Genomic DNA, 27,890 nt, shown 5'->3' with positions numbered 1-27,890 from the left:
TTGAAAGTTTTGGTGTGTGATTTACAATACCAGATTTTTTATTAAAAAAAAAAAAACAAACAAAAAAAAAACCCAAAAAAACCCCAAAAAACATTCACTCGTGTCATGGAACATCCTTTAACAGGAAGCATGTTTTTGTGGTCAACACCAAAAAAGCCCAGGCATAACACAGAATTCCATATCACTTTGTATTAAAACAGCCAACATAATCTTGGAAAAACAACTTACCTTTCTCCTTTACCTTCTATGAGGTACTTCCCTATTTTTCACACAGCTACATTTGCTCACACATGTAAAATAACAAGACAGCTGAAAATCACTTTCTCAACACTAAGTATTTTATTTTTTCCTGTAACCTTAAAGCTCCATCTCCTTTTAATCCAGTACACGAGAACCCCCTGTGTTAGCTCAGAAGTAGCTGTTGAGTGTTTTTGGACCTGTTATTCCTCCGTGTATTCCCAATTTAGCTGACAGGCCATAGTCTGGCCAGCAGAATCAGCTGGCTGGAGTATCCAAAGCTTTGACAGAATTCTGCATAATGAGATGATAAATCAAACCAATTGGCCCCTTTTCCTTTTAGGAACTTGAAATCCATTAACCATTAGTTTTATAACATTTTTTCCTGAACTATGTAACTATGGATGGAACAAAGCCATAAAGTCAAAGGTAAATTTCTCCCAAGATTCAGGATTTCAGAATATGAGTTCATGATAGGTTACAAATAGAAGAGTTGAAGTTAAAATCCACATCAGAAAATTAATCAAGTTTGAAGCTAGTTTACTCTTGCTTTTAAGTCTGTTAACAACTTTTCATGGGATACAGCATGTTGTCATTTACTACTTGTTCCTAACAGTAGGAAATAAACAAAATAGTTTTTTTCTTTTTAAAAATTTGCTCAAAATTATTAAATGTAATTGCAAACTAAACACACAGAGCTCTGTGTTGCGGAGTGAACGCTATTCAGTGAAATTCCTTACTTTCATCTGCAAAGTTTACTATTATGAAAAAAAGGGGATACTTCTACAAATATCCTTAAGAATTGTTACAAAAAGTCTCATTTGCACAGGTTTATACTTACAGAAATCCTGCAGAAATCTCCCACTTGAAAAACACCTCCTGAAAAACTTCCCTCGTGCTGCATGGAGGGGGGTAAACATCAAAAGCAACTTACAAACTTCATTAGACAGAGATACAGAATCACATCTGTGCTAAGTGTCTCTGCTGGAATATTTGCATGTTTGTGCTCTCCTAAATAGCTGGCCAGAATTGACAAACAGACTCAAGTTATTCCAGATTCCTGATTTCTCAACTACCCTCTGCAATCCTCCTGCATTCAGGCCTCTCCAGATATTTCTATTTCTCTGGCACTCTCCTGATTGCTTTCCCATCCTTCCAGACCCTGTTCTTTCCTTTGCCCTCTTCTGCCACTCCTCAATATCTTGCCAAATTGAGCAGGGGTCTAAAAAGGGGAGTGGTATTATAATTTCTGAAAGCCTTTTGTTAAAGGAGAACACTCTGGAAAGAGTACGAGCAGTTATTGAGGCTGTTTTGTTCCTTATTTTGGACCAAGATGTTCCACCAAGCTGTAACTGTTCAATCAGACCACACACGCCCCCATCCCTTCACAAACATTTAGGGGCAATCTTGAGACAGGCAGCTGGGTGAAAGCTATCAGACTTTGTTCAACAGAAATGTGTGTGGAATTTTATATCCATGGTTTTTCTCATAATTTTCCCATCATTTTTCTCATCTCAGAGCCATGCTGTTCTGAGGAATGCCGTGATGAAAAACTGAGGCCAGGAACAGAGAATTAACTTCTCATCAAAAGCAGCCCCAAATGCAGGGTTTTTTTCCCCAGAATTTTAAAGAATCTCAGTTTAAGGATCTCACAAATCTTTATGTAATGCAAACTCAAAGAGCTTGGCTGTTTTTTTTTTTTTTTTTTTAATGTGGAACACAGTTTAAAAATGGTAGTATAATAGTTAAACATATAGTAGTTTTTATGATTTCTTCTGACACTCACATTGGAGCGACCTCAGCAGAAATGGCTTCTGCAGCTGCACCTACAAGTTACCCCCTGCCATGATGTGGCAGTTGGGAGTTGTAACAAAAGTTACATGTCCCGTGCGTCTCTGCTTTTCTAAGTTGATCTGTGTACAAATTTAATGCCCCTGTTGAGCTTTCTCTCTTATTATTGGCCACAACACAACTCTGGGGGTGGTAAAAAAGCTGAACTGTCTCCATAATATGGTTCAGAATTTATCCATGTAACTCAGAGCCTGAGCAAGGCCTCCAGAAAAATGCAGAAAGCAATTTCCAACTTTCTGGCCTCCCAGATCACAGTCCAGACATTTTTCCTTCCCTTGGCCTCTTGGGGAAGAAGCTGAGCTTGTGGTGTTCATGTGAGGATGTGACTTTGCAACACACAAGCAAATAATGCTCTCCAAAGGGAAAGAACTAATAGGTAGATGCAAAGCTAAATAATTTTAATTATTCTGGAAGCTGTCAGAAATACATCACGAGATGTTCATAAGCCAGAGAAAAAACATTGCACTTGACCACATTGTCTTCCTCTACTCCTCTCACCTCTTAAAAAGTGAATGCCAGGGACAGGGAAGGCATAAAGAAAAGGGTTGTTCCTCTTCAGTTTTAATTTTAAGCCATGCCAGGGCACCTAAACCTACTGATGACTTCATGTCCTCCTCCTCTGCATCGTGGATGCTGCTAGCAGTGGATAAAACAGCAGCATTCAATTTATTATCTACTGCAAACTGAAATTACAGTAAATGTAAAGATGCCTTTAATGCATAATGACGAGAAAACCTCTTTGTATCCTCTTTTTGGTTTAACAGGGAAAGAAGAAGTCTCAATGAGGGACATCAAGATTAAGAGCTGGATCATGTTGTAGTATGTGACAAACCTGCAAACTGACCATGCAAATACAACTTCAATACAGGTGTTCATTATCTGTAATAAAAACCAAGCCTTTAAAATAGATGCAATTCTCTAGGGAAAACATTTATTCAACTGCTTTACAGAGTAAGCCAATTAAGGCCAAATATATTACTTGGAAATAGACAGGCTTTCACTGGGTACAAACATGAGCTGGCTTAACAGTATACTGTATACAAAATGTTCTTTGAAAGCATCTAAGAAAGGTAAAGGCTGAGCATTACAAGCTGAAAAACTGCTTCTTTAAGGCAAACAAAAAGTATTTGTTTATTCTTTGTTTCTTAAAAAAGTATTACCAAAATATTTCTTCACAATTACTTCCATATTTCTAAGTAAAGATTTAAGATTGTGTCAGTGTGGATGGAAGATATTTATAGCCAGGAAAAAAAAAAATCAGACACCACTCAAAACTTACATGAGAAACAGTGAACTCATGACATCATGAAAGCTTTAGACTTAAAAGTGTTTAGAAAACCCAGTATAGCAAAGCAAGTGATACACACATGACTGTTTTCCATAATCAAATTACTGACAACTGTAAATACATAGAAAAAAATTACATAATTACATATAACAGATGATGTCTGGAAGCACTGGAGTAAATCATGTTATTGAAACTGCTGAGATGATTTCATGTGGGGAGAGCAGTACCTGATCTAAAACCCACTGAAGCAACTTGAAATTGTGTCTGTGGTTCTTCAGCTGGCCACGAATTCAATTACTGTTACATAAAAAGCAGGAAGATGCAGCACAGAAAATGAAAATTCAGAATTATTTAGCAATGACTTCAGCTAACAAGGGCATGGATTTGTGCTCTTCTTCAGCAGCTCACTCTTAGGTGCTGTAGAGACTACTTGGCATCACTCCTGAGAACTACATACAGACACCAACCCAAGGAGGTGGTAAGTATCCCCTAAACACATGCCCCAAAAACCACATGTAATACAGAAGGTAGTCTCTCAGGATTGAAATCCATATATAACGTACATGTTATGCTGTCAACATGTTTATATTACTAATATAATAGAAATAGCTAAACAAATATCCCCTTTAGAAAGAATACTAACTAACTGTCTCAGCAAATGGCTGGTAAGGTGTCACACCACAGCACATTCCAGTTAAAAAACTGCAATGCTGCCTGTAGCAGTCATAAATACATGTTTGTTTTATGAATCATACTGGAGATCACACATTAGCTAAAAACTGCAATTGCTCACTTCCACTCCTGGCAATCACCTTCACTTCTCAACAAGCAGAGACCGTTTAGAGCTGAAATCACAAATGTTGCGTTGCTGAGCACGGGAACGCGCGGCTGACGCTGGACCCAAACCCGCATTCCCGGCGTGAGGGCGTCCCTGCTGTCACACGGTCCTGGGCGGCAGCTGCTGCTTGTACATGCCTGCCAGGGCCTTGGCCGCGCTGTAGATCATCTGGCGGCGGGACATGCCCGTGAACACGGCGTGCCAGTCCGTGCGGCTCGCGTTCAGCACGCTCTTCTCCAGCACCTCGCCCACCGTCACCAGCAGCCCCGACCACCTCAGGCTGTAGTCCTGAGGGGTCAGGCTCTTGGCCTGCATGTGAAAATTTGACAACTGGTTACTGAAACAGTCTGGATTGGTAGATTTGTGTCTGATGTTGGATTTAAGCGGATTTTGCAAGAATCATTCTTGTATCAACAGACCTATGTGGAGAATTAAAGGGTGTGAGAAGCAAATTTGTCACAGACATATTTTATGAAAAATATGTTTGCTAGGATTTCTCTCCTGAGAAGCTGAGAGTCCTCAGAGGAAAAGAAAAACAGTAATTATCTGCTGCTGTGGAATGCAACAGGTGCATCTTTGATTGGTCTCACGTGGTTGTTTCTAATTAATGGCCAATCACAGCTGGCTCAGACTCTGGTCAGTCACAAGATTTTATTATTATTCCATTCCTTTCTATTCCTTGCTCGCCTTCTGATGAAATCCTTTCTTCCCTTCTTTTACTATAGTTTTAATATATCATTTTCTTTTAACACAATATATATTATAAAATAATAAATCAGCCTTCTGAAACATGGAGTCAAGGTTTTTGTCTCCTATTCTTTTAGTATAGTTTTAATATATCATTTTCTTTTAACACAATATATATTATAAAATAATAAATCAGCCTTCTGAAATATGGAGTAAAGTTCTCATCTCTTCCATCGTCCTGGGACCCCTGTGAACACCACCACACGAATTTCAGCTATTTAGAAATTGGTGCTACTGAAAAAAGCCCCAAAGTTACTGTTTGCTCACCCAAAACAACATCCTGAGAATCAAACCCCAAACAGTTCTGGTTATAAATTCTTCATGAAAACATTTATTTTAAAAGAATTTTCAGGCCAGAGTTAACTGAAGAATGACTCATATCTGCTGTCAGGCAACATGCAGTGACTGGAGTAATTCCCAGTCTGTGCCCAAAGAAAAATAAACCACCTCCAGAAAAACTTCTTTTGGCGATATTTCAGAACTGCACACTACTGCAGCTCATTCCATTATTTTCACTCAAATGAACCATGGTATTTTCAATATTTAAATATTCTGATTTCAGAATTGTACATCTTTGCCAAAACAGCACATTTGAAATCAGCCTTGTCTTTCAGGTGGGACTCTGTGTTAAGAGGACTTAAGTCCAAGTATTGATCTGGAAAATGGGAATGCTTTGTTTTTAGGAATGAATTTTCAGAGAGTAAAGCATGCTGCCTGCTTGGTTAGTATTTCTTCTTAAATAGGAGAATAAAACTTGTGATAGATATTGCAAATATCCAAAGTGACAGATATTGCAGAATGAGACTCTTGACTAAGAAAAGCTTTACTATAAATGTCTAAAGATTAATTCATTAACATGATGCAAAAATATTCTGCAAAAATATTCATAAATAATTCATAAACATGATACAAAAATATCCTCATTCCATAAATGAAAACATTTAAGTGTAATAACTTCCAGTAAGAACTAACATCAAAACTAAAATGAAAACTTCAGTCTTATGTCTCAGCTGTTAATTGGTAAGAAAACTGAAAAACTGAAAATATGTTCTCACCTGCTGAACATATTGCAAAGGCACTGGTGTTGCTTGGGTGAATGCTTCCAGGTGAATTCCATGAATTGGATCCTCAATAATCAGACATCCAATGTCAAACCACCTGCAGTGATGTGCAAATTGTTTTATTTCTGAGTACTGGTGAAAACCAACATGCTAAAAGTTGAATTATGAACATTTTACAAGTCCTATTACAACTACAGTAATAATTTAATAATGAAACTCATCAAACTGTTGTGGTATTTTGCAAGTGAAATTTGCATATGTCACTTTTCATCCATCCATCCATCCATCCATCCATCCATCCATCCATCCATCCATCCGTCCGTCCGTCCATCTCTCATAATAGCGCATGAATATGCAAGTAAAACGCATAAAATACACAGAAATACAAATTTCATGAAACTTACAAATCAAAGAAAAAAGAGAGCTGGAGGGGTGGGTGTGTGGGCAGACATATTCCCTTGACCACAGGTATTCTGCAAGAGTTTTCATTCTATCTTTCAAAGAACATTTCTCATTAAAATAACGTCCCCTAACAATTTTAAAGAAAATTGTCTATTTATCATTCATGTTCTACATTCAGAAGATTTTTTTTGGAAAGTCTAATGCTATAGCAATAATTAAAATTATTTATTCAGGGAAACATTTCTGCCTGTCTGGACCACATAAGCCTCATGGTAAGAGTTCAGTGGAGCCAGACAGGAAGAAGCAGTTCCATCATCTTTTTAGCAGGGAACAGAGCACTGGAATGCTTTGACTGGCAACTATTAAAGGCTGCTGAGAAAGCCTCATGGCTAAATATAACTTGCTTCCAATTAATAATGAAGTTGCTGGTATTTTCTTGTCTTCTAATGTTTGCATTTTTATCCATGTGATGGGCTTTTATTTATTTTTTGGACAGATACTCTCCTTTTGCTCTATTTTTCATTTAGTATTTTTAGTGAAATATAAATGAGGAATTTTCTGAAGTAAATAGGAGTAAGAAGAAGTTTTAATTTTTGTTTAGCATTTATTTCCATCTAGTCTGATTTAGACGTTTTACTGTCTTTTCAAAGAGGATTAACTATGACATATATTATTACTAGTGTGGGTAGTTATTTGAAACTCCTCTCCTTTGGACATGTACAAGCATGGTCAACACTGGAAGAAAACTATTTAAGTTTGTATTAAGAAAAACACAGCATTGTCCCTAATGTCTTGGCATTTAATTATAAAGCTGCTTCAAGAACTGCCAGTCAAACAATGTTACAAAATCAAGTTGCAAAGCATTTTGAAACAGAATTTTTGTGTCTGTGCAGTGCAAGTTAGATGCAATAATACATTCTAAGTGAAAGGAAAACAGAAAATACATTATTTGATAAAATCGTATTGTTCTAAATGCCAAATATCTCCCAATATCTCCTCTGATACAATTTCAGAGAGAGAAGGGAGGATGCACACCCCAATGCACAAACTGTTAGCCAAATTCCAAATTTTACCACTCCTTAATTTTTTCAACTCACTTCACTGTGTTTTTTTACATTGTCAAGCTACAAAATCTGACAAGGATTTCATTATATTAAGGTCTCAAGAAGCCTGGACAAAAAGCTGAACATCATCACCAAAACCAAGCCTGCCACGATACTTCAGACAAATCTTCTGCCTCCTTCTCATTCTCCTTCTTTCTCCTTCTCATTCTCCTTATTCTTTTCTCCTTCTCATTCTCCTTCTCATTCTCCTTATTATTTTCTCCTTCTCATTCTCCTTATTCTCTTCCTCCTTCTCCTTATTCTCATTCTCTTTCTCCTTTTTTCCTTCTCCTTATTCTTCTTCTTCTTATTCTCTTACTCCTTCTCATTCTCCTTATTCTCCTTAATTCTCCTTTTCTTTCTCCTTCTTTCTCCTTCTCTGTCCTTGTCCTTCTCCTTCTCTGTCTTTCTCCTTCTCCTTCTCCCTCTCCCTCCAAAACTGCCACCAGCTCCTTACAAGGAATATTCCCAAGGTGTCCCCACCCTCCTGGGACAAATGCAAGGCTCTCACTTGTCAGGAAGCAGCTCCTCGATGAAGTTTTCCACTGACACAGCAGGCTGCTTCTCATGGATGACTCCTGTCCGGCGCAGGCTGTCTATCCTCTCCTGGGCTCCCTGAGTGGCAACACAAGCTGTTAGACAAAGCTGAGCCACAGCTTCGTGCTGTGCTTGCAGATCAACCCCAAGAGAACCCCAGAATACACTTTTCTAAATGACTCTATAGGAAAAAAACCCAACAACCCAAACTAAGGAAAGGCCAGCAATCCCAAACAGCAACACAACCTATGATAAAGCTAATTAAATTTTTTTAGGTTTTTTTGCATTCCAAGAAAAATACCCAGGGTAGCATGCCAAAAATTCCTAATCTGTCACAACAATTCCTAACCTTTGATGGTTTTAACTCTCACTTAAAGCATCAGTGTATATTTGTGTTACTTTGACATTTCTACCACTTAAAACTTCTTGGGTTTAGAGTGTTTAAGAGATTTGCTCTTTGTAAGAGCAAGGGAAAGAATCCATTTGTTGTATTACATATCCAACTAACACACAGGAATTATTCCCCTGAAAACTGTTATCACTCTCAAGTGCTAACAGAAATATACAATAAACTGCAGGAGATAAATAAAGGAACACGCACATTATTTTGCTTTATCTCAATATAAAATTGCATCAGATAATACACTGCTTTAGTCTGCAAACACTGCCACAACAGTTAGGGGGAAAGCCTTCTTTTTTTCAGGAACTTTTGCTTACATTTAGTAAATAAAGTATGAAACAGCTGTTTTCAGGATTTTCACTCATTGGCCAGAACTGATGAAACAACCTTTGCTAACCCCTCCTCTAGGGTGGCACAGCAGTTTGCAAGGCTGCCCAGGGAATTCTTATTTTTCAAAGAGAACACATATCTGTTCAGAAAGATCAACTGTTAATCAAATTGTCTTTGATCTACAGAATCAGTGGGGAGAAAAATCAATCTTGGAGACTTTTAATTTCTAACATTTCCAACATGATATGCTGGTAGCATATTCAAAAAATGCCTAATATACCTGGAAGCCACAGTAATAGCCCAACATCTGCAAGATGTGATGGCAATCAGTGACAGTACAATGAAACTGACATAAATGGCATCAGACACTGACATAGGTACTTTTCACTTGCTGCAAATGTGTTTGCAAGAAATCTTGAAAATATTTCAAAGAGAGCTTTAGATCTAATGATCCAAACTGAGGAAAAAACGACAAAAAACGCCAAACCCCTTAACCCATAAAATAACATGACCAATGAATCAACAAAAAGACCCCCTCAAGCCTGGACAAAACAAAACAAAAAAACCCAAACAAAACAAAAAAAAAAAAAAACCCACACAAACAAAAACCACCTCAATGAACAAACAGTAACAAAAAATGAAAACACCAAAAAAATCCCCAAAGAAAATGTTTACCTATCCCAGAAACTGACCTTCACTTTACAGAAAATGAGATAATTTTGGGTGAATTTCTCTTAGCTACTACTACATATCAACTTACCTTTAAGCCTGCAGCATAGCCCACAGGCTGTGGTGCAATGTTGGACTGTGCAGCCTCTCCAGTCACAACAGCCATCCCAAAGACTTCTTGAAAAGCATCCCGAATTGCTGCAACTTTCACCTCTTTATTGGAAGTGACCACTATGTCCAGCTCTCCCCCAGTTCCTGCAAAATAATTTTGTAAAGTGAACTGTAAGAAATACATCCACGCATGGAATATTTCTCCTTCCCATGGCAGTATAGTTCAAACACAGTTCTACACCTTCTCCAGCTGTTTTTTCTCTTTGTCATGCACTGGACAATAATTCTTCCATGACGCAGAAGTCACTTAAGTTAGGAACTGAAATTCGATGAATAACTAAGGGATACAAAGGTGAAAAACAGGCAGCAGGAACTGACCTATTTTCAGGTTCAGCACCCAAAAAAAAAATCACACCACTCATTCAAGATGACAATTCACAGAGCTTTAGGAAAATAACTCAAAGACATCCTTTTCCAAGGATGTTTTGGTGTCCTGTGAAGCATCAAGGAATACTGCAAATTCTCATGAATGGGTTGAAGAACACTGATGCAGGTCATAAAATCCAGTGAGCAGCTGCCAAATTACACAAGATTTAAAAGAAAGGCTCCCATTACTATTTAGCTGTCCTTGGAATGTGAACTTCAGTGTCATTTTATTGCTCTTTTTAGATTTTAAATACCTATGGAACCAAAAAGCTTGTACAGAGTTCTAAACATTTCCCATAGGGTTATATCTCCATAAAGGAGCATAAGCCTTCACTAAACTTTTTCAGAATGAAACAAAAGAACTCATGAATGAAAATCTAAAACTACCACAGAAGACTCAATCACACCTCACATCTGTCTGTCACAGCTGGATCACTTTTATTGTGCAGAAACACACAATAAAACTCATCCCTGCTGTGAGAAGCTTTCTCAAGAACAGATAAATCTTTCCTCAAATATGGAATATGACATCAGAGAGAGCTGCCTAAATAAAATACATCAACCACACAAGCTTACAGAGTTTGCAGTATTTATCCTGATTCAAGAAAAGTTCCTTCACTGATAAGGGTAAACCCAAAGCTTAAATTTTAATGAAAAAACAATTAACTTTTTGGCTCGTATTTCTCAGCAGACCTCAGTTACAGGAATCATCTTATTTTTATGAATAATCACCAGATAGGCTAGAACCTTGTAGTAAAACCTACTACTTGTGGGGTTTAAGGTAATTTTTTATAATTTTATTTATCAATTGCTTTTCTGAATGGAATTAGGTGTACAGATCACTGAACTTGGAGCAATTGTTTTAAATGCTGTGAAACTATTGGACTAAAAATAATTGAGAGTATCTTTTTTCATTGATTCCTTCTTGATATAAATCAATTTAACATAATTAAACAAGTGCTTAAAATTGACTACAGGCTTTTACTGAAGTTAGCCTCGCCTGACTGCTCAGGAACAGAAATACTGTTCAACAGCTTTTAATGAAGTTAAAAACTAATCCATAACATATCTAGCAAATTACTACCTAACAGTTTTAAGAATGGCAAATGTGCCTCATGTCTGGTTACAGAATACAGAATATGTTCTTTTGTATGATGGATCACCAAATATCAAAGCCATCTATTTTTTTCACCAGAGATACTACAGAACTGAAACAAAGATATTACATGGGTTAAAAGAAACCATTTGTGACAAAATCTAGTCAAATGGAAACCTAAAATGTAAGAACTAGATGCACCCTGGTAAATTCAGGGGCAGAACTCTTGTATCAAGTTAAGCTCTGACACCTGAATGTGAAATTTCATTGTACCTTGTGCATTATAAACTGAAATTACAGTTCCATATTTAATTTAAGATTCCCTGCTGTCTTTTGTTGTAAAAGTACTGTTGTTGATGCTTATGAGGTGACCATTTCCTGTCTAGATAGAAATTGTCTGTTCCAGGAGTGCAGCTCAGATAACACTTTCACCATGTGCCAATGAAAACAGTTCAGCTCTTTTGAAGAAAGAGATTACAGAAATACTATTTGTTCAGATGAGGGAGAAAAAAAAGAAAATTTCAACCACTTCATCCAGAAGCTTTGGTAATTTCAAAATGAGGAACATGAAATTCCTTGGCATTGCAGTAATGGAGGGAGAGCAGAGAGAAGTGGGGCTGTTTTTGTAGAATACATTCCTACAAGGAAGTACAGGTTAAGTTTACAAACCTCTGCTCCTTTTTCACAACCTGAAACTACAAAAATAATGCAGTACATAAATGGCCAAGATACATACAGATACTCCCCCTTCCAGAACTTTAGAGAGTTTAGAGGTAACTACTGACTTAATTTACTCAACCTAAATCCTACAAACCAAGCATTTTATTCGTATTACTTCCTCCTCCAGATAAAGTTGTTCTGTCAATAAACACGGGGCCAAACTATCCAGGATACCAACAGATCCTGTTTCTAAAAAAAGGACAGTGATGACTGCAATAGAAACCTTAAATACACTTTGTCAAATTGTGCGTAAATCAACCTTTACTGTAGCTTTGCCCTGCATCCTGCTCCTCTTCTCAAATACCTTTAGAAGGCATTGCTGGCTGGCCTCACTAGTTTTATTCCCACTCCCTCCTCACTAGCCAGCTAGTGGGAGATTTTCCCTTAAATGTAAGGGAATTAACTACTACCCAATAATTAAGTCATCTTCCCCTGTCCTCTGCACTAGTACAAAAGTGCAGCAGTAGTTAGCTGGGTCACCTAAAAGGTTCAGCTGAAAAAAAAAAATGTCAGGAAAGCAAAATAATAAAAAAATCATTTTAACGGTTTCTTATCAGTCTTAGGTGTTTCCTGACCAGCTTTTGTCATAGACAGAACAAAGTCAGTACTGGTACACCTAGGAGGGAGAACTGCTTATCAGGCTATTAGGAGAAAAAAAGCCATGCCAAAAAAAACAAAAACAAACCACCAGCCTGGACAACTGGTGCCTTTTGCTTGCTTATTTTACTCAGCTACATGTGACATGCAGTGTCCTCCAGTAACATAAGAAATATGAGTAACGCAAAGATTTTCCTTCCTGTTCATTTTCAATCTGTAACTGAAATGCTTTTACACTTCAAGTGTACAAGTAATGGCTTTTGTAGTAGCTTCTCCAGGATTTACAGGCAATACTTGATGGTTTATCATAAACACTTACTGATATATGGAACCATGCCAGGATCCAGCGTTGTGATCATGGTCTCCACTGAATGCTTGGTTTTATCAAGAACAGACTTCACCATGGGATTCTCAGCTACACCCTAAATTTAGGCAAATATATTTCCATATTATTTTCCTGGGTTGGTTTTTTTTTTCTCCTCAAGAAATTCAAAATGTTACATATAATATAATATAACCAAAATATTAAGCTGCTCTGTAACATCTGCTGTGCATTACTCAACACAAACACTGCAGGATAACACTTGTCAGTGTATGGCTTTTCTGTTACTACCTCAGTAATGCAGAAACAGTCCTTGCAAAGCCAGGCAGTGCTTCTCCAGGTAGCATCCTGGCTGCCTAACTAACATGAAATCATTATACAGATGGTTCCTGAACACTGAGACTGCTTCCACCTGTGGAGAATGCCTTTATGTGTTCATCTGCCTAGCACAAAGAGGGTGAAATAATCCATATTTTTATACAAATCCCAAACATTAGGTTATCGCAACAATTATGTGGAAATTAGTCTTGGAACTGCAGTGTGACTGCTCAGGCATCTTTGAAGAAACTGAAACAGTCCCATTTGATTCCAGACCATTAGTTTGTCAATTTTAGATTGACACAGTTTTCAGTATTACTGAGCTTGAAGGAAACCTGAAAGGAAGGTGTATGATTTCTTAACAACACCAGAGGAAAAAGGGTATATCAAATTACTTCAACAACAGAAACAAAGATAAGTGTGGCAACTACTGCATGAGCTCCTCAACAGGAAATTCATGATGAATTTCTGTAAAAATTACCACAACGTGTCCCAGATTCTGGCTCACCTTTAAAAAGCACATACTCTGATGTGAGCTTACTTCATACATCATGAACTTGATGTTTCAGTATAACCAATGATTCCTCATTCTTTCACTGAAGAAATTCTCAAGCAGGGGTTACTGGACACACAGAGCACATGGAATGCTTGATACTTCAACCAAAATCTTTTTACTGGAGTCAGTAATACAGACCTGCTCTATAAACAGAAATAGAACACCACCTGGATCCTAGTGGCAGCACTAAAATGTGGATGAGATTGGCTTTTCAATTAATTTGCAATTGAAAGTTCTGGTACTCCAAGAAGGGCTAAAGAATCATGTTACAATTAAAACGTTCTCTTCTAGAACACTGCCACCTACTGCAAATATTAGGAAGAATATAAGGACTGAAAGGAAAACATTGTTACTTAAAGGAAGAAGGAAAATGTGTTTTTTATGATCATGAGAAGACATTTCTCCCTGAAAATGGCAGCACGACACTGTGCTCTCAGTGTACTGATGGGGAGTTAATCTTTCTCTTTAAGGCTGTATCACTGGAGAGACAGAGGGTTCAGTCTGCCATGTCACACACAACTTCTTCTGCCAGGTTTTCAAGCTTAAAAGGGATTGAAAACCAAAATTTTTCAAGGGCACTGGGACAATAATTTTCTTTATTCTTCCTAAGGACAGAATGTGGTGCTGCTCTTGAAGACAGCTCAGTGTTGATGTACAGCCCTCAGAGCTTCTTGCTACAATCTTCATGATGCCACTTAAATGTAGCATCTCTTACAGCTCCAGAGAGTTTACAGGCTAATGAAATTCCACTAGCTGATGTTGCTGCTTATTTCCTCTGCTTAGATGGCATCACAAGGAGAATCTGTTCTGCACTGTGCATTCCATGCCTTCTAGCAGACTAATCTTACAAAATACCTTAGATGCTTCTTTGTGATTGAAAAAATAGGTAGCTTGTCTGTCCTTGAAAAAAGACAAAATATAACTTGATTGTTATAGAACAAACATGACTTGCATCCCACAGGAATCCAACTCAGTTAATTAGGAAGTTATAAATAGGATATGCAAAGCATTCAGGTAAGGTAAAACAGACTTCTCTTTTTCTACATTTTGCATAGTCTTTGTGAAGTAAAAAACACCCTCCAGGACTTAAAAGGGCTCTAGAATTTTGTCTGGTTTAAGAACGCATCCATATGGAACAGGCTCTATCACAAGTTCGTATCACAGCAATCAAAACTAAACTAGAACACCTGCATTTGTGAGTCCCCTCTCTTGTATACAGAGAAAAGGTAAAAGCACAGTTTCAGCAAACAGCACTGTTAAAAACAGCCACCTTGCACATGAGGCTGGGAAAAAAAAATTACTTATAGTAGCATGCACTTAAAAGAGTGCAACAAGTCTTCCTATAGTCAGTACAAGTTGGTGATTCCTCATGAAGGCAGCAGAAAAACCCCCTACCTTTATAAACCCCCAGATTCCTCCAGCAGGTGCTCCACTCTGGGCAGTAGACACCCTGGGATCTTCATGCTCCTCGGGAAAAGTGATTGCAGAACCAGCCCCAGGAGACAAAGATGAAGAGAAAGTTGCCTGTTGAGTAATGGGATCTGCCAAAACACCTGTGAGAGAGAAATATAAAACACAAGGCTTTAATTTGTTATATTGAAGCAACATGCAATTGTTTAAGAGGAAAATAGCAGGAAGAATAAAACAATTCCAGGCAAATTAATCTCATTTCTTGGAGGCACAAGAACAATTCTGCTTGTCAAAGGCTAGCAGATCTAATGAATGCAATCATATCTGCTAAGAAAATTGAGACTGCTTGCACATTAAGTACAAAGTTAAACAATTATTCTTTCTCTTATCACACTAATTTAAAAGCTGTTCTTTTTACTGTATTCAAATTTTCAGAATAAACTCTCAGTAAAGAGAGGGACAAGTGTTAGTCACTGAACAAAGGCACAGGAATGTTTTCATACAATAGGAAAAGTAAATTTTCTAACACCAACTGCTGGAAAAGGTATATAGTAGTAGAAAAAGGACGGAAGCTTTACATAATTTGAAAACAAAAGAAACTAAAACAGTAGAAAAATAAAGTCAGAGCCTTTGCCCCATTACTCAAGCTTATTTTAACAGATTTTCCAACACTAGCCTTAACTGAGAGTTATTTTTATTTTATGCAGCACAACTGAGAGCTGTTTTTAAACATCCTCCTAATACAGACTACTTAAAAGAGATATCACCAGTAATAATAAAAGCTTGGCCCAACTGCAGCTGAGGAGAGAAGTTTCCACTCCACAAGCTGAAAATGACATCAGTTCAGCAACCACAGCAACTGCCTGCATGGAAGGCATGTATTATTATGTATTTTTAGCTATCCCAATGCAATTTTGTGGCTGCAAACAAAAAAAAATACCGAAGCTGGCGTCATGTGACAGCTTGTCAAGAGACAGATTTTCAGAACAAAACCCTGAAAATTATGAGTTTATTGTCATTCTGGAGAAACAGGTGGGACAAAATGGTCTTCAAGGCCTTTTCCACCCAAACCGTTCTAGGATTGTACCAGTATTAAAACACAAGTGATTATTCAGGTTTACCACTATCCCCTGTAAATCTGTTTTAACTCCCTCCTATGCTGCTCATCTAACTATGGTCTAAAATAAAAGGTATTATTTCCCTAGCCTTGCATCCTTAAAAACTACAAGTGCATCCACATCACTTCCTACAATAGCTTCAGGAATAAAAAAAAAGTTGAGGGTGGCTCTCTGAGCTGAAGAAAAGCTGGCCTTTGGTGTACAAGGTAACAAAAATAAAAGTCTTCAAACAAAAGATTTTCCTGTGAACCTGAATGCCACCATAACTTAAAGCAGACGCTGTCCTGGACCGTGAGTGTATTTTAAAAGCGATTATGCCTTCTTTTGAGTAGAGCTAATTAATTAAGAGTATTATCCCTTCTAAGTACAACTAATTAATTAAGTATAATAAGCAACCAAGGAGATCCTCAGCAATAAACAGAGTTACCTGTGACTGGAGGTGCAGAGAATGAAGGCATCAGTGGGCTCTGAGGTGCTCGGCCAGCGTGACCTCTGGTGATATCATAGGTGGAAGAAATGGAAAACCCTGAAATGGGGGGACCAGTGGGAGGTGCAGCAAGGCCAGGGCCAGCAGCAGAGCTCAGAGGAGGAGGAGCAGCAGAGAACTGGGACATGGGGGTGCTGAAGGCTGCAGGGGCAGCAGGGGGTGCGACAGGGCTCTGGGGCGGTGCAATTGTAGAAACGGTGGCAGAAGGCACAAGTGGAAGAGAGGCCGAGGTCATCATGGGCGGAGGAGCTGGGGACACTCCAGCTGGCAAGGGGGGTGAGTAGGCAGGAGAAGATGGCATGCTTGGTGTGGCAAGGGGGCTGGAAAAAGCTACAAAAAATACGGGGAAAAAAAAAAAGAGAGAAAAAAAAAATTAGAAGCCTTAATCTCAGAGATTCAGTTATATATTTTGTTCAGACACTTCAGTTATATATTTTGTTCACGTATATATATTGTTCAGACACTTCACAAATAATTTTTAACCAGTCAGGCTTTTTTTTTTTTCATTTGAAGTGAATTTGAAACTTCTGCCTGAGTTTTCACACAGCTCCAATGGCACTTAATCCCTGGTGACAGCATCTTGTAGGACACATCTCTTCCTGCATGACCCTACTCGTCATTAGCTTAAAAAGACAGGTCAGCATTTGACTACTGAATTTACAGCAGTTGAAAGCTGCCTCAGGAATTTCAAGCTAGCTCTGTTATTCCTGAGGGACTGCTGCACCAGAGGATGCAGGAAGTGCTCCTCCTCAGGAATAAAACACACACTCCTAATATCTGATTTAGAGGTGTGGCACTGGAAAATGGACTGAACCTCAGGCAGCTCTCCTCTAGCACTCATCTCCCTGATCCCTCTTTCCCTTTTTCAGCTGATCCTTGGATAAGCCAATTTTCCTGTCTATAGCAAATCAAGCCAGGAAATGAGGTCAGAAAAACAGAAATTGCCTTTTTTGATGGCAGTAACATGCTAAATCAGCTTAAGCATCTCACTGGCCTCAGCCTAAACAGCACAGTCAAATGATATGCAAATCACACTAATGCCATGGTCTCGAAACTTGGTCACACACACACATCAATAAAAAAAAGAAAAAAAAAAAGAGCATCCATTCCCCCATGTAAAATCTACTTATATATTGTTTACATGTACCACTGTTCATTATGTCATATATATTACAAAACATTCACAACAAAAATTTTAAAATTATGAGATAAAGACAAATGAAAAAAATATTGTCAAGTGTACAAAATATTTTCTCTTTGCACTGGAAATGGTTTTGATAATTTACTATCAATATAATAATATAGTTCTTTAATAATGGTTAACATACTATATAACACAATCATTGGCAGTAACTTTCTAGGTTGAGCAGTGCAACTGAAGAACCTCAGCAATTTTTACAGCTTGGTTTAACACCTCATGGTGTGCAGGAATTTAAAGGTCTGGTTCTACATTCAGACTATTCTGATGCTTGGGTTTAAGGGTTGAAAAAAACACCTTACAGAGATCCACATGGAGGAATTGCTTTGTTGGCTGTGTTTGCTGTACCATGCTATTCATCTCCCACTTACACCCATAAACCATGCATTTCCTTGGAATTTAGCTGGCAATTTTTCATCTTCCCCTTGGAAGATGAACATGCTGCATTTTTGTATTTTAATTTTATTTTTAATTTTATAAATTTCAAAGAATTTTTCATTTTTATTTTGAGTGTGTTCAAATCCCACAGAAACAGTTTGGAAGATGTTCACACAGGTCAGGAAATTCTCTTTGCAGGCTGATGTCTACAGAAATGACAGTTTTTATGCAACACTTGCATTGGTTTTGGCTGCAGGAATGAATAATGATGGAAGATATTTCCAAATATCAGTTTTGGAAATGGTTTCTCAGAAACATGACATTCTTATAAAAGTACTTCCTGCATCACTGCTTGTTGAAATGGCACCTTTACCTGGATGGGACAAGTTATGAGTGCATATTTTTTTTAATAATATCAACCAGGCAGTAGTTGAACATATCAACTAGTCTCAGCAAATCTGAGACTTTTTGTTTAAAAAAGTTCATGTCCACATTAATTTCAACAATTCTTTTAACAGACCTTGCCACTGGTGGCCAGCAAACCTCTGCCCCATAAAAAAAAAATTAGATCTTTCATGGTTTCTTGCTGTATAAGTAGAAAATACTGCCAAAGACGTACTATTTAAAGACCATTTCTATAAAATTAACTTTATTGATGACATCCTGTACCACACTTCATGCACTTCTGGCTCTGGTTTCTTTGCTTGTGTATGAATGAGGCAGTGAGTACATTTCATGTGTGGTAACATCTCTGCAAGCCTACTCCAGAGTCCATTTTCATCCTACCTAAAAGCAACTGCACCATCATAGGTTACATTTCCACAGTTTTAATTTTAAAAAATTGCTTTTATTATACAACTAATTTAGTGCTATAGGCTGAGATCTTGTGAGAATATTCCTCCTTTAGCATCTGACAAAACATACTGCACAAGTCTGATTTAACAATGTCACATCTGCCAAAAAATTCAGTATCCAGTATTCAAATGTGGTGTTCGGAATCTTGAGAAAAATCAGAAAAATCACTGTGATTACCCCTCACAAGTGAGACCATAAAGCACCTTTCCAGTACCTAAAGGGGCTGCAAGAGAGCTGGAGGGACTTTGTACAAAGAGGTGGAGTGACAGGACAGGGGGAATGGCGTTAAACTGGATTATTTAGGGCAGTTATTAACAAGAATTGTTTCCTGGCAGGTGAGCAGGGGCTGGGATGGAATTCCCAGAGCAGCTGGGGCTGCCCCTGCATCCCTGGCACTGCCCGAGGCCGGGCTGGACACTGGGACAGTGGGAGGGGTCCCTGCCATGGCACAGGTGGGACAAAATGGTCTTCAAGGTCTTTTCCACCCAAACCGTTCTAGGATTGTACCAGTATTAAAACACAAGTGATTATTCAGGTTTACCACTATCCCCTGTAAATCTGTTTTAACTCCCTTCTATGTTGCTCATCTAACTGTGGTCTAAAATAAAAGGTATTATTTCCCTAGCCTTGCATCCTTAAAAACTACAAGTGCATCCACATCACTTCCTACAAGACTTTCAAAAATATAAAAAAAAAAAAGCTAAAATTATTCTGTGCGATACCAGATGCATTACAGATAAGGAGCCCACTTCCATGATTAAGAAACAATTTAAATGCTTCCAATTATCCTGGAGAAGAGAACTGCGATTATGCTGATTGCAGCTGGTTCTGTAGTGCTTCAAAAGCCTGAGTAAAGGTTTGTTATTTATTATCATCACCTAAAGTGACAGGCGCGGCAGCAGCAGCAGCGTCCCCGGCTGCGCTCGGAGGGGGCGTGCCAGGCGGAGTCGTCTCTATGCCACTCTCTTCCATCATCTTCCTTCAGCTACAAAAAGCTGTGAGGGGGAAAAAAAACACATAAAGTGCCTTCAGAAATAAGGGAGAAGATTTTAAATTCGAACACAAAGGCCACAGCGCAGTTATTTACGTTGCTGAACAGAGCAGGTAATTCAAATACCAACTCTAGGAAAGAAAAAAAAAAGAAAAACACTGACTTATCTCAAGTACAAATTTATCTAGTTTGTTCCCCTTCTCCTGTATCTTCCCTTTATTTTTAGCACTTTGATTATACCTCAAACTCCCAGACTCTTTCTAAAATTCTTACTGTGCCTGTCCAGCTACTGCTTCCAAAATATACTGGTGGTACTTGGAAGAAAAATCATACAGAAATAATTACACATCATAAACCCCATACCCCATTGCAAGAAAAACTTAACTACAGGGAACAATTCTGCTGCATTGTTGAGCTGCAATAATGCAAACCACGACCTATTAATTCCAGCATGATTAAAATTACACTGACACCAAGTTTTCCAGTATAGCCAATTCCTGTAAAATCCACACACCACACTTCTCTGTTGATGTTAACAGAAGCGAAGTAATTGAAGGCTTTGGTTTTTATTTAGATGGCCAGAAGAATCTTTTGACATATTTGAATAAACCTTTAAGATGTACTACTTCTAAAAAGAATTAACAGTATGAATGTAAAAGGTCTTAGAAAAGTGGAAAAATTAGGATTTTCATGAACACCAGGAGATTTTCCATGCTTCATTGCAGCAGCAGCTTACAAAAAGTCCTGCTTCTTCACAAGCCTGGTAAATTACCTGTACCACTCCTTGAGGCAGCAGTCCTTAAGGAACTTTCACTGAAATGAAAGTCTTGTATAAAGTAATCATCTATATAAAAAACAGATAGGCTGAAGACATTTTCCACCACATCCATTACATCAGTGGCTACTGAAGACTGCCAGCATATTCCCTTTCAGAATTCAAAGGCGTAGATAATATGTTGAATAAAAATTCTCACATATATATAAAAAAGAGCTCCACTTACAATGGCACAGGGGCTTTCCTCTGTTTAAAAAACAAAAGTAAAAATTCCTCATTCTCTCATCGTTGTTTCAAAGGTACATACAACTCTCAGTTTAATGTGAAGGAAAAATTACTATTATTACCAAACTGAAAAATCCAGAGAGCAGGACATCAATGTCAGTCTTGACAAGTGCAGGAAGAGTTCCCAAAACAAATGAGAGCATCCAAATCACACAGCAGAAGCCACAGACCCTCTGTCAAAGTAGTAGGATCTGCATTAAGTGATTCAGGATTAAATGCTTCAGCCCAGCCATAGAAAGCAAGTCAACGTGGCTTATGTGCAGCACTCTTCAACAAATTCTTATGACAGATAGATTTTGGGTTCTGAGCATCTCTAATTCACTAACAGGCTTCTCTTCAGACGGGATGAAAGGGTCAGTAGCTGCCTGGTGGGGAACAGACTGTCCTTGCAAAGCACTTCTCATCATCCCATAAAAAAGAAATGCACATGCTTCCATTTAACTTTACTAAGGGCAGGAACTTGCAATTTATGATTTTTGTCTTTTAATCAGTCCACAGGAGTTTACATTCCTCTGCACAGAGGTATTTCTTAAGTTATTCTTCCAGTTATACACTGCAAAGGATGAAAGAATTTTCCACTGTGCAATTAAAGTACTCACTGACCAAAACCTAGAAACATTTTTTTGAGGCTCTTCCAATCTGCTGCTTGATTTCACCCAATTCCATGATTAAAAGCTGGTGAGAGGTGCTTACTACTTAAAATAAATTCTGTGGCCATGCAGAATTACTGGTAAAGTTCCACAGAGCAACCTTCCAAAAACTCTGTGCAAGGATTTTTCAAATTTTCAGAAATCTATTACAGTGGTAGTGCTGGGGGGTGGGAGAAGGAGCAACTCCCCAAAAAGCAACCTGACGTCCAGAAAAATCAGGAATTAGTAGAAATATAAATAACTCTGCAGCTTTTTTTTTTTTTTTTTTGCTATTAACTTCACAATAGGAAAGATTAAGGACAAAAATAATAATTCCAAATGTGCAAAAAATCACGTCAGCTGCTGAAATATGATAAAAATCCCATATGGATCTGACTTCAACCATGTCTTGACTAATATAGAGCCGGCACAAACAACAGCTTTCTGTACACTGATTTTTCAACACGATCCACCTGTGGTTTGCAGGTAGTGCATTATGAAAAAAGTAAATAATTTAAAGAGAAAAAAAAAAATAAGGGCAAAGACCAGACACAGGAATAGGCAAAAGGAAAGCAGAAAGCACAAAGGGTAACTTAAAGCTAATAGCTCACAATGTTGAAATAACCCAGCACCACAGATTATTGAAATGACCCTACAGGATATTTATGAACATAACTGGCATACCCAAACCCAGCAGTGTGAGAGGAATGGGTGGAAGGAGAAAACCATGGGAAAAAGGACCCAAGAAATCCATTAGCAGTGTTCAGTCCTCAACGAAAATCCCAGAGGGGGTTCCCAACTTCCCTCATGGGAGATGCAGGGAAAAAGTTTCCCAGCAGGACGAGCCTGCAATTCCTTAAGGACTGTCTTTTCAGTGACTTGAGAAAAAAACCCCAAATCTATAATAACTACATAATCCAAGCCACAAACACACAATTTGCAACAGGGAGCACCTGGAAAGTCAGCCTAACTTCTCAAGGAATTGACTTTTGTGCCTTCTTGCACAAACTAGAACATTTTGGTTTACTAAACTGAAGAGGCAAAGGAGAAACCCAGAGACGGGGAAAGTGAAGCACATGGAATTTAGGTGAAAACAATTTCAGTACTGCCATCTAGTGATCCGTGACCAGAAACTGCAAATTCGATAACGCCACGTCTTCCTAGAAGGAAATCCTGGTTTGTTTTTATATGGAAATGAAAAAGTGGGGATATGGTGATGAGAAATACAGGAAAAATGTATTTACAGTGATCAGTCATCCTTAAAACAAACTCTTTAGGAAGCAGAAGCATGAATTTTGTTTGACCAATTATTTAAAAAATACCCCACCTTTTCAGTACAATGAAAATACTATAAGGATGATGATAAATCCTCATATTACACAAAGGAATTACAGTACACCCACAAAGTCTGTCTCTATAACGATTTCTACTGATTGTCACCAGCTGAATTTCATCCATTAATCTAAAACAAAATCTCAGCCATTAACCTAATTCTCAAACTAGGTAATTAGGCTGTGTATAGTGAACACAAAACCAGACTACAACTCTGACTGAAATTTTTAACAGGGCTTGTGCTAAAAGCAGGAAGTAAATAATTTGATTTAGAGACTAGAATGGCAAGTTATTAATCTTTTCACTTTATTTTAATAGAAAGTAATTGCATTTGTGCTAATATTTTGCAATCATCTTAACGACTTAACCACACTTCAAAAGCATTCTTCACGGTATTACTCTAAAATACAGACATTCACAGCTAATGGTAAGATTACCTACAAATGGGAGATTACCAAATTTCATGTGGATAAAAACATATCATCTAGAATCAGCTATACTTCAGAGTTTATAATGAGATGTATTTTCAGTCATCTTTAATTGATCCCTTCTTCTGTTTCAGTAAGTGCTCCTGCTAATAAAAAAGCAAAAATCCCAAACAAAAAACCAAACCAAAACAAAAAACAAACGCCCTCAAAACCCACAAAAATAAACCACAATATATTTAGGCACACTAAGAGAGGAAACTGCTCTCTAAATAGAGCCTAAAATGAAACATAACCACTAAGCTGGAACACTAAATTGAAATGTCACTAAACGTTTTGACTTTAATCACACTAGGCATAACTTTTAATTAAGTTTTCACATGCTGCAGGCACTGCTAGTCGCTAAGCACACGCTGACAACTGCACAGAATTAGGTGCAGCTAACACCAAACCAATGGCAACACTCTTCAAAAAATGAAACCAAACCAGAACTGGACCCTGAGTACATTTAAAACTTTCATCTGAAAAGTTCCTCGTGGTTGGTTTTTTTTGGTTTTGTTTTTTTTTCTCACTTTAGAAAGGGAGAGCACTAAGGAGATCACTTTTCTCTGTGCAAAGATAGTGCACAAAGAGGCCATCAGTTTAATCACCTCGTGTGAACGACTTGTTCCAAAGTCCAAATTCTTAAAGAGAGGCGATCAGGAGAGGGGATAAACAACACAAGAAAAACCCCCAACAGACCAACCCCCCCAGAACTCTCCTATACCTGATTTCTGAGACTTTGGCCTCTTTACTGATGTCATACCTCGAACAACGTGCCTGGGTGTGAGGCGATCCCTTGACTGGAAACTGAGGTGGCAAATATCTTTTCACGATTAAGGCCTTAGAGGAGGAAACTGAAGCTAAGTCAACTTTCCTCTCAATTCACAGTGAAGCTGATTGCACCAGGTAAACAGTACTGTGCACTTATTATTTTGGGGCTCTGTTCAAGTTGCGCTTCCTCCCAGTTAACATGGGCGCTTCAAAGACGTGACATAAGCTAGAAAATCCACAAATGAAATAACTGTGCAATTTGCTAGTTTACATGTTTCGTGGTATAGCTTAATGCAGAATCCGATGTATTGAACTATCAGTAAAGAGTGAAAAACATTCACACTCAAAGACAGTAGGTTTAGGTCAGGTATTAGGAAGAAATCCTTGACTGTGAGGGTGGTGAGGCGCCAGCACAGAGTGCCCAGAGAAGCTGAGGCTTCCACTGGATCCCTGGCAGTGTCCGAGGCCAGGCTGGACAGGGCTTGGAGTAACCTGGGATAGTGGAAAGTGTCCCTGCCCATGGAAGGGGATGGAACAAATTTATCTTCAAGGCCCCTTCCAACCCAAACCATTCTGTGATTCCATATTCACCACATAAATTATGTTAACCGCAGCACCCACATAACTTTTTCACCTTAAAAGAAACCCCAAAGAAGCCTTTTCACCAGTGTGCATGAGAACTAACACACACCAGGACAGCTGGAAACATCAGGCATGACAGCAAGGGCTGTTGGCCTTCCCTTGTCACTGATGCTGGTAGAGTCCACAGACACATACACCCAGCAAGCTCCATTTTCCCAAAGGCTGCCTGACCTCATCAGGCTCATTAGAATGTCAATTATTTCACATTTTCACGCCACTGCCAACCCTCAGGATTTGCAGCAAACTACACCCCCCTTCCTCCTCCCTTTGCTGTCAAATATTTCAGTGTCACAAAACCCTCACAAAACCTCACACACCAGTGATGGCTGCAGCAGAACTATGTCTTGAACTGCACAGCACCGTGAAATAACAGCACCAAAGAAACAGCCAGACCCAGCCCATTCCAACAGCCCGCTCCCATCATTTTTCCAGGGTATGGATATCACAAGGCATGATGCAACAGCTCCAGCACTTACAGAGCTATTCTCCCAAAAGAAATAATGCGCGGGTTTTTATGCCATAATAAAACGAAATAAAGCATACAAAGAGCAAATTATGTCTCCAGACACACCACAATGAAGCAGTAAGGCTCCTGAAGCACCACTTCCCTCAGGCATTAACAAAAGTGAGGATGAACCCGCAGGCGTTTTACCAGGACCAGCATTCCCATTCCCCGCTGCGGGGCTGGAATTCGGTGCCCCGAGGCTCCGAACAACCCGGCACCCACACTCTCCACGCAGGAGGAAACCCGGCCTGAGGCAGGAGCAGGACGGCACCGGCGACCCAAGGAATCCCCGGGATAAATCGCACCGGGAATTCTGCGCAGTGCTGTTCCCCGACCCTCACCTCACAGCGAGTCTCAGCGCTGGCAGCTCTCGGAGCACAGGAGCCGCCGCAGCCCTGCAAGGACGCGCCGGGTCAGAACACGAGGAACGAACCCCGCACCTCCCGCAGCCGCTCCGGGCCCCGGCACCGCCCGGCCCAGCCCTCCGGCCGCTCCTCCCCGCCGCCGGGAACCACGGGTCCACAACGCGGCGCCTCCTCCCGCCGCCAAAAGCGCCCTCACCGAGACAGATCCTCCCGTCCCGTGTTGTCTCTTCCCGGCCGTTCCCGTCCCAGAGATACACGGAAGGAGGCCGCAGCCGGCGCCACCTTGGACTTCAACTCCCAGCATTCTGCGCGCCGCCGGCCCCGCGCCATGCCACGTCTCTTACGGCCGGGTCCAACGGCCCCTCGCGGGGGGGTCGCACCCCCGTCTTGCCCCTTCAGCTTGGTTCGCTCCGCTCGCATATAAAACCGGCGGGGCGGGCGGGATCTCGGCAGCGCCACGTTGGCGGCGTGAGGGAGCGCGTGTGGGCGGATTGTGGGTCTGAATTACGTAGTGCCTTTAGAGCTTAGCCTTACAAGGACAGCCTTGAGACGTAATCGGGCATCCTGTGTAGATCACTAGTTGTAGAGATTTGAAGTACGTCTCCATTGAAGTGATTTAGGTTCACAGAGCGAATTAGGGTGGGAAAGGCTTCTGAGGTTATGGAGTCGAGCCTGTGACCAGCTCCCTCAGCCTCTCCTGGGGCTCCGTTCCGTTCCCAGCTCCGTTCCCTTTCCTGACTACGCTGCAGCCCCTCCGTTGCCCGTGTGAGGGCCCGGAGGTGCCGCAGCCCTCGAGGTGTGGCCTCAGCAGGGACGGGCCCTGCCCCGCTCTTGCTACCTCCCCACGGCCGGCACAGCCCCGGGGCCATCGGCCTCTCGGACCCCGGGGCACTAGCAGCACTATGGGCCTGCATAAGCCCCCCTGATGTCTCATCCCTGCTTACGAAAGAAGAAAAAAGTTACATTATTAATTAAGCCTTGCAGGCTTAACACTCCATTAGGCTCCTATTGCAGCTAATGCAGGAATTTAGAGTGTATTTCAGTTAAGGCCTGAAAAATAAGACTCAACAGATACACTTCCCGTTGAATCTGCATATGATACTAAGGGAAATTCAGCAAAGCCAAGTACTTTTAAATTAGACATATTTCAATATTTTTTTCAGGAGGTGATTTTCTTTTCTTGTGGTATCTGCACTTCCCAGTAGAATTTAAGGTTTGAGAAATAAGAAGAAATTTAAGTGAGGAACAAAGCTGATGATTTCTTGTGCCCTCTTGACTTTCCCAAAACTGTGCTATTCCAGTGACAAAAAATGTCCTCAGCTATGATGGTGTTTTACATTTTGCTGGTAAAACAGCAGAGTATGTGAGAATCCAGAGCCTGCAATACGCCTTTGAAGCTGTATCCTGATGGAGAATAAATTTGTACGCTCTCTTAGAGAGAAATACACAGCAAAATACTGTCAGGATTCTTACGTTCAAATGGTTTATCAGTTGAAGCGTGCAGCTCTTCAATATGCACCCAGATGTAGTTATTAATTTAGCATTCATTGTTAGAGGGATGCTGTGAGTGAAGTGCCTTTAGAGTCGGTGTACTCTCATGCTGAGTGTGCCTGGAAATGTCTGCTGGAACAAACCAGGAGTCTTGTTCCTCTAGACTGTGGTAAAACAAGCTAGTTGGAAGCACCCATTGGAAGGAACAAGACCAAGGGCGTTAACCAAGAGAATAGAGATAAGCAGGGGATATTTGCAGCTAGAGAAGCAGAAGGAATACATGCCTTCAGTTTTTTTGTAACTGTGTGCCAAATATGTTGATGCACGTTGCTTTGTGTCAATGGGAAGGATGGGCTATTTAATTGTGACCAATGATTTAATGGTATGCTTTGTTAAGGAGTACATAAAAAGAAAACACGCAGCAATAATTTAAAAATGCTAGAGTAACAAGAATGTAAAAACGCCAATCACTTGTTTCTAAAATTTTTAAAAGTTTAATAGTAGTAAAATAGTTAAAAAAATAGTAACACAATTAGAGTAATAACAATTTGGACAAATTGAATTAAGACAATGCAACACAAT

General features: G+C 39.5%; 1 protein-coding gene across 5 annotated transcripts; it reads right to left on the bottom strand.

Moving 5' to 3' along the window:
• Positions 1-2,986: 2,986 nt before the first annotated feature.
• On the bottom strand, positions 2,987-26,162 carry PRRC1 (proline rich coiled-coil 1). Of its 5 annotated transcripts, XM_074532678.1 has the most exons (10): positions 26,014-26,162; positions 25,794-25,847; positions 19,934-20,050; positions 16,565-16,954; positions 15,005-15,162; positions 12,733-12,835; positions 9,555-9,718; positions 8,039-8,142; positions 6,017-6,119; positions 2,987-4,523 (listed from the first exon to the last, which is right to left on the bottom strand). In XM_074532678.1, exons 3-10 carry the CDS (start codon positions 20,028-20,030, stop codon positions 4,314-4,316), a joined length of 1,329 nt encoding a protein of 442 aa, XP_074388779.1. In that variant the 5' UTR covers positions 20,031-20,050; positions 25,794-25,847; positions 26,014-26,162; the 3' UTR covers positions 2,987-4,313. The 5 variants fall into 5 exon arrangements, with proteins under 5 accessions (XP_074388779.1, XP_074388778.1, XP_005491429.1 ...); XM_074532677.1 differs by lacking the exon at positions 25,794-25,847 and having other exon boundaries at positions 26,014-26,159; XM_005491372.3 differs by lacking the exon at positions 26,014-26,162 and having other exon boundaries at positions 25,794-25,934.
• Between the last annotated feature and the right edge of the window lie 1,728 nt (positions 26,163-27,890).

Source organism: Zonotrichia albicollis, chromosome Z (assembly GCF_047830755.1).
Source record: "Zonotrichia albicollis isolate bZonAlb1 chromosome Z, bZonAlb1.hap1, whole genome shotgun sequence".
NCBI classification, from domain to species: Eukaryota; Metazoa; Chordata; class Aves; order Passeriformes; family Passerellidae; genus Zonotrichia; species Zonotrichia albicollis.
Note: the sequence above shows the minus strand (reverse complement) of the source record. Positions and strands in the feature narration are given on the sequence as shown.

Bases quoted from the DNA above. Each gene is read 5' to 3' on its own strand.
- PRRC1 (XM_074532678.1), bottom strand. From the start codon at position 20,030: ATGATGGAAGAGAGTGGCATAGAGACGACTCCGCCTGGCACGCCCCCT. The intron at 16,955-19,933 runs GTGATGATAATA...TATTTTTTGTAG, and splicing joins TGCCGCGCCTGTCACTTTAG to CTTTTTCCAGCCCCCTTGCC. The intron at 15,163-16,564 runs GTAACTCTGTTT...TCTCTCTCACAG, and splicing joins CTCTGCACCTCCAGTCACAG to GTGTTTTGGCAGATCCCATT.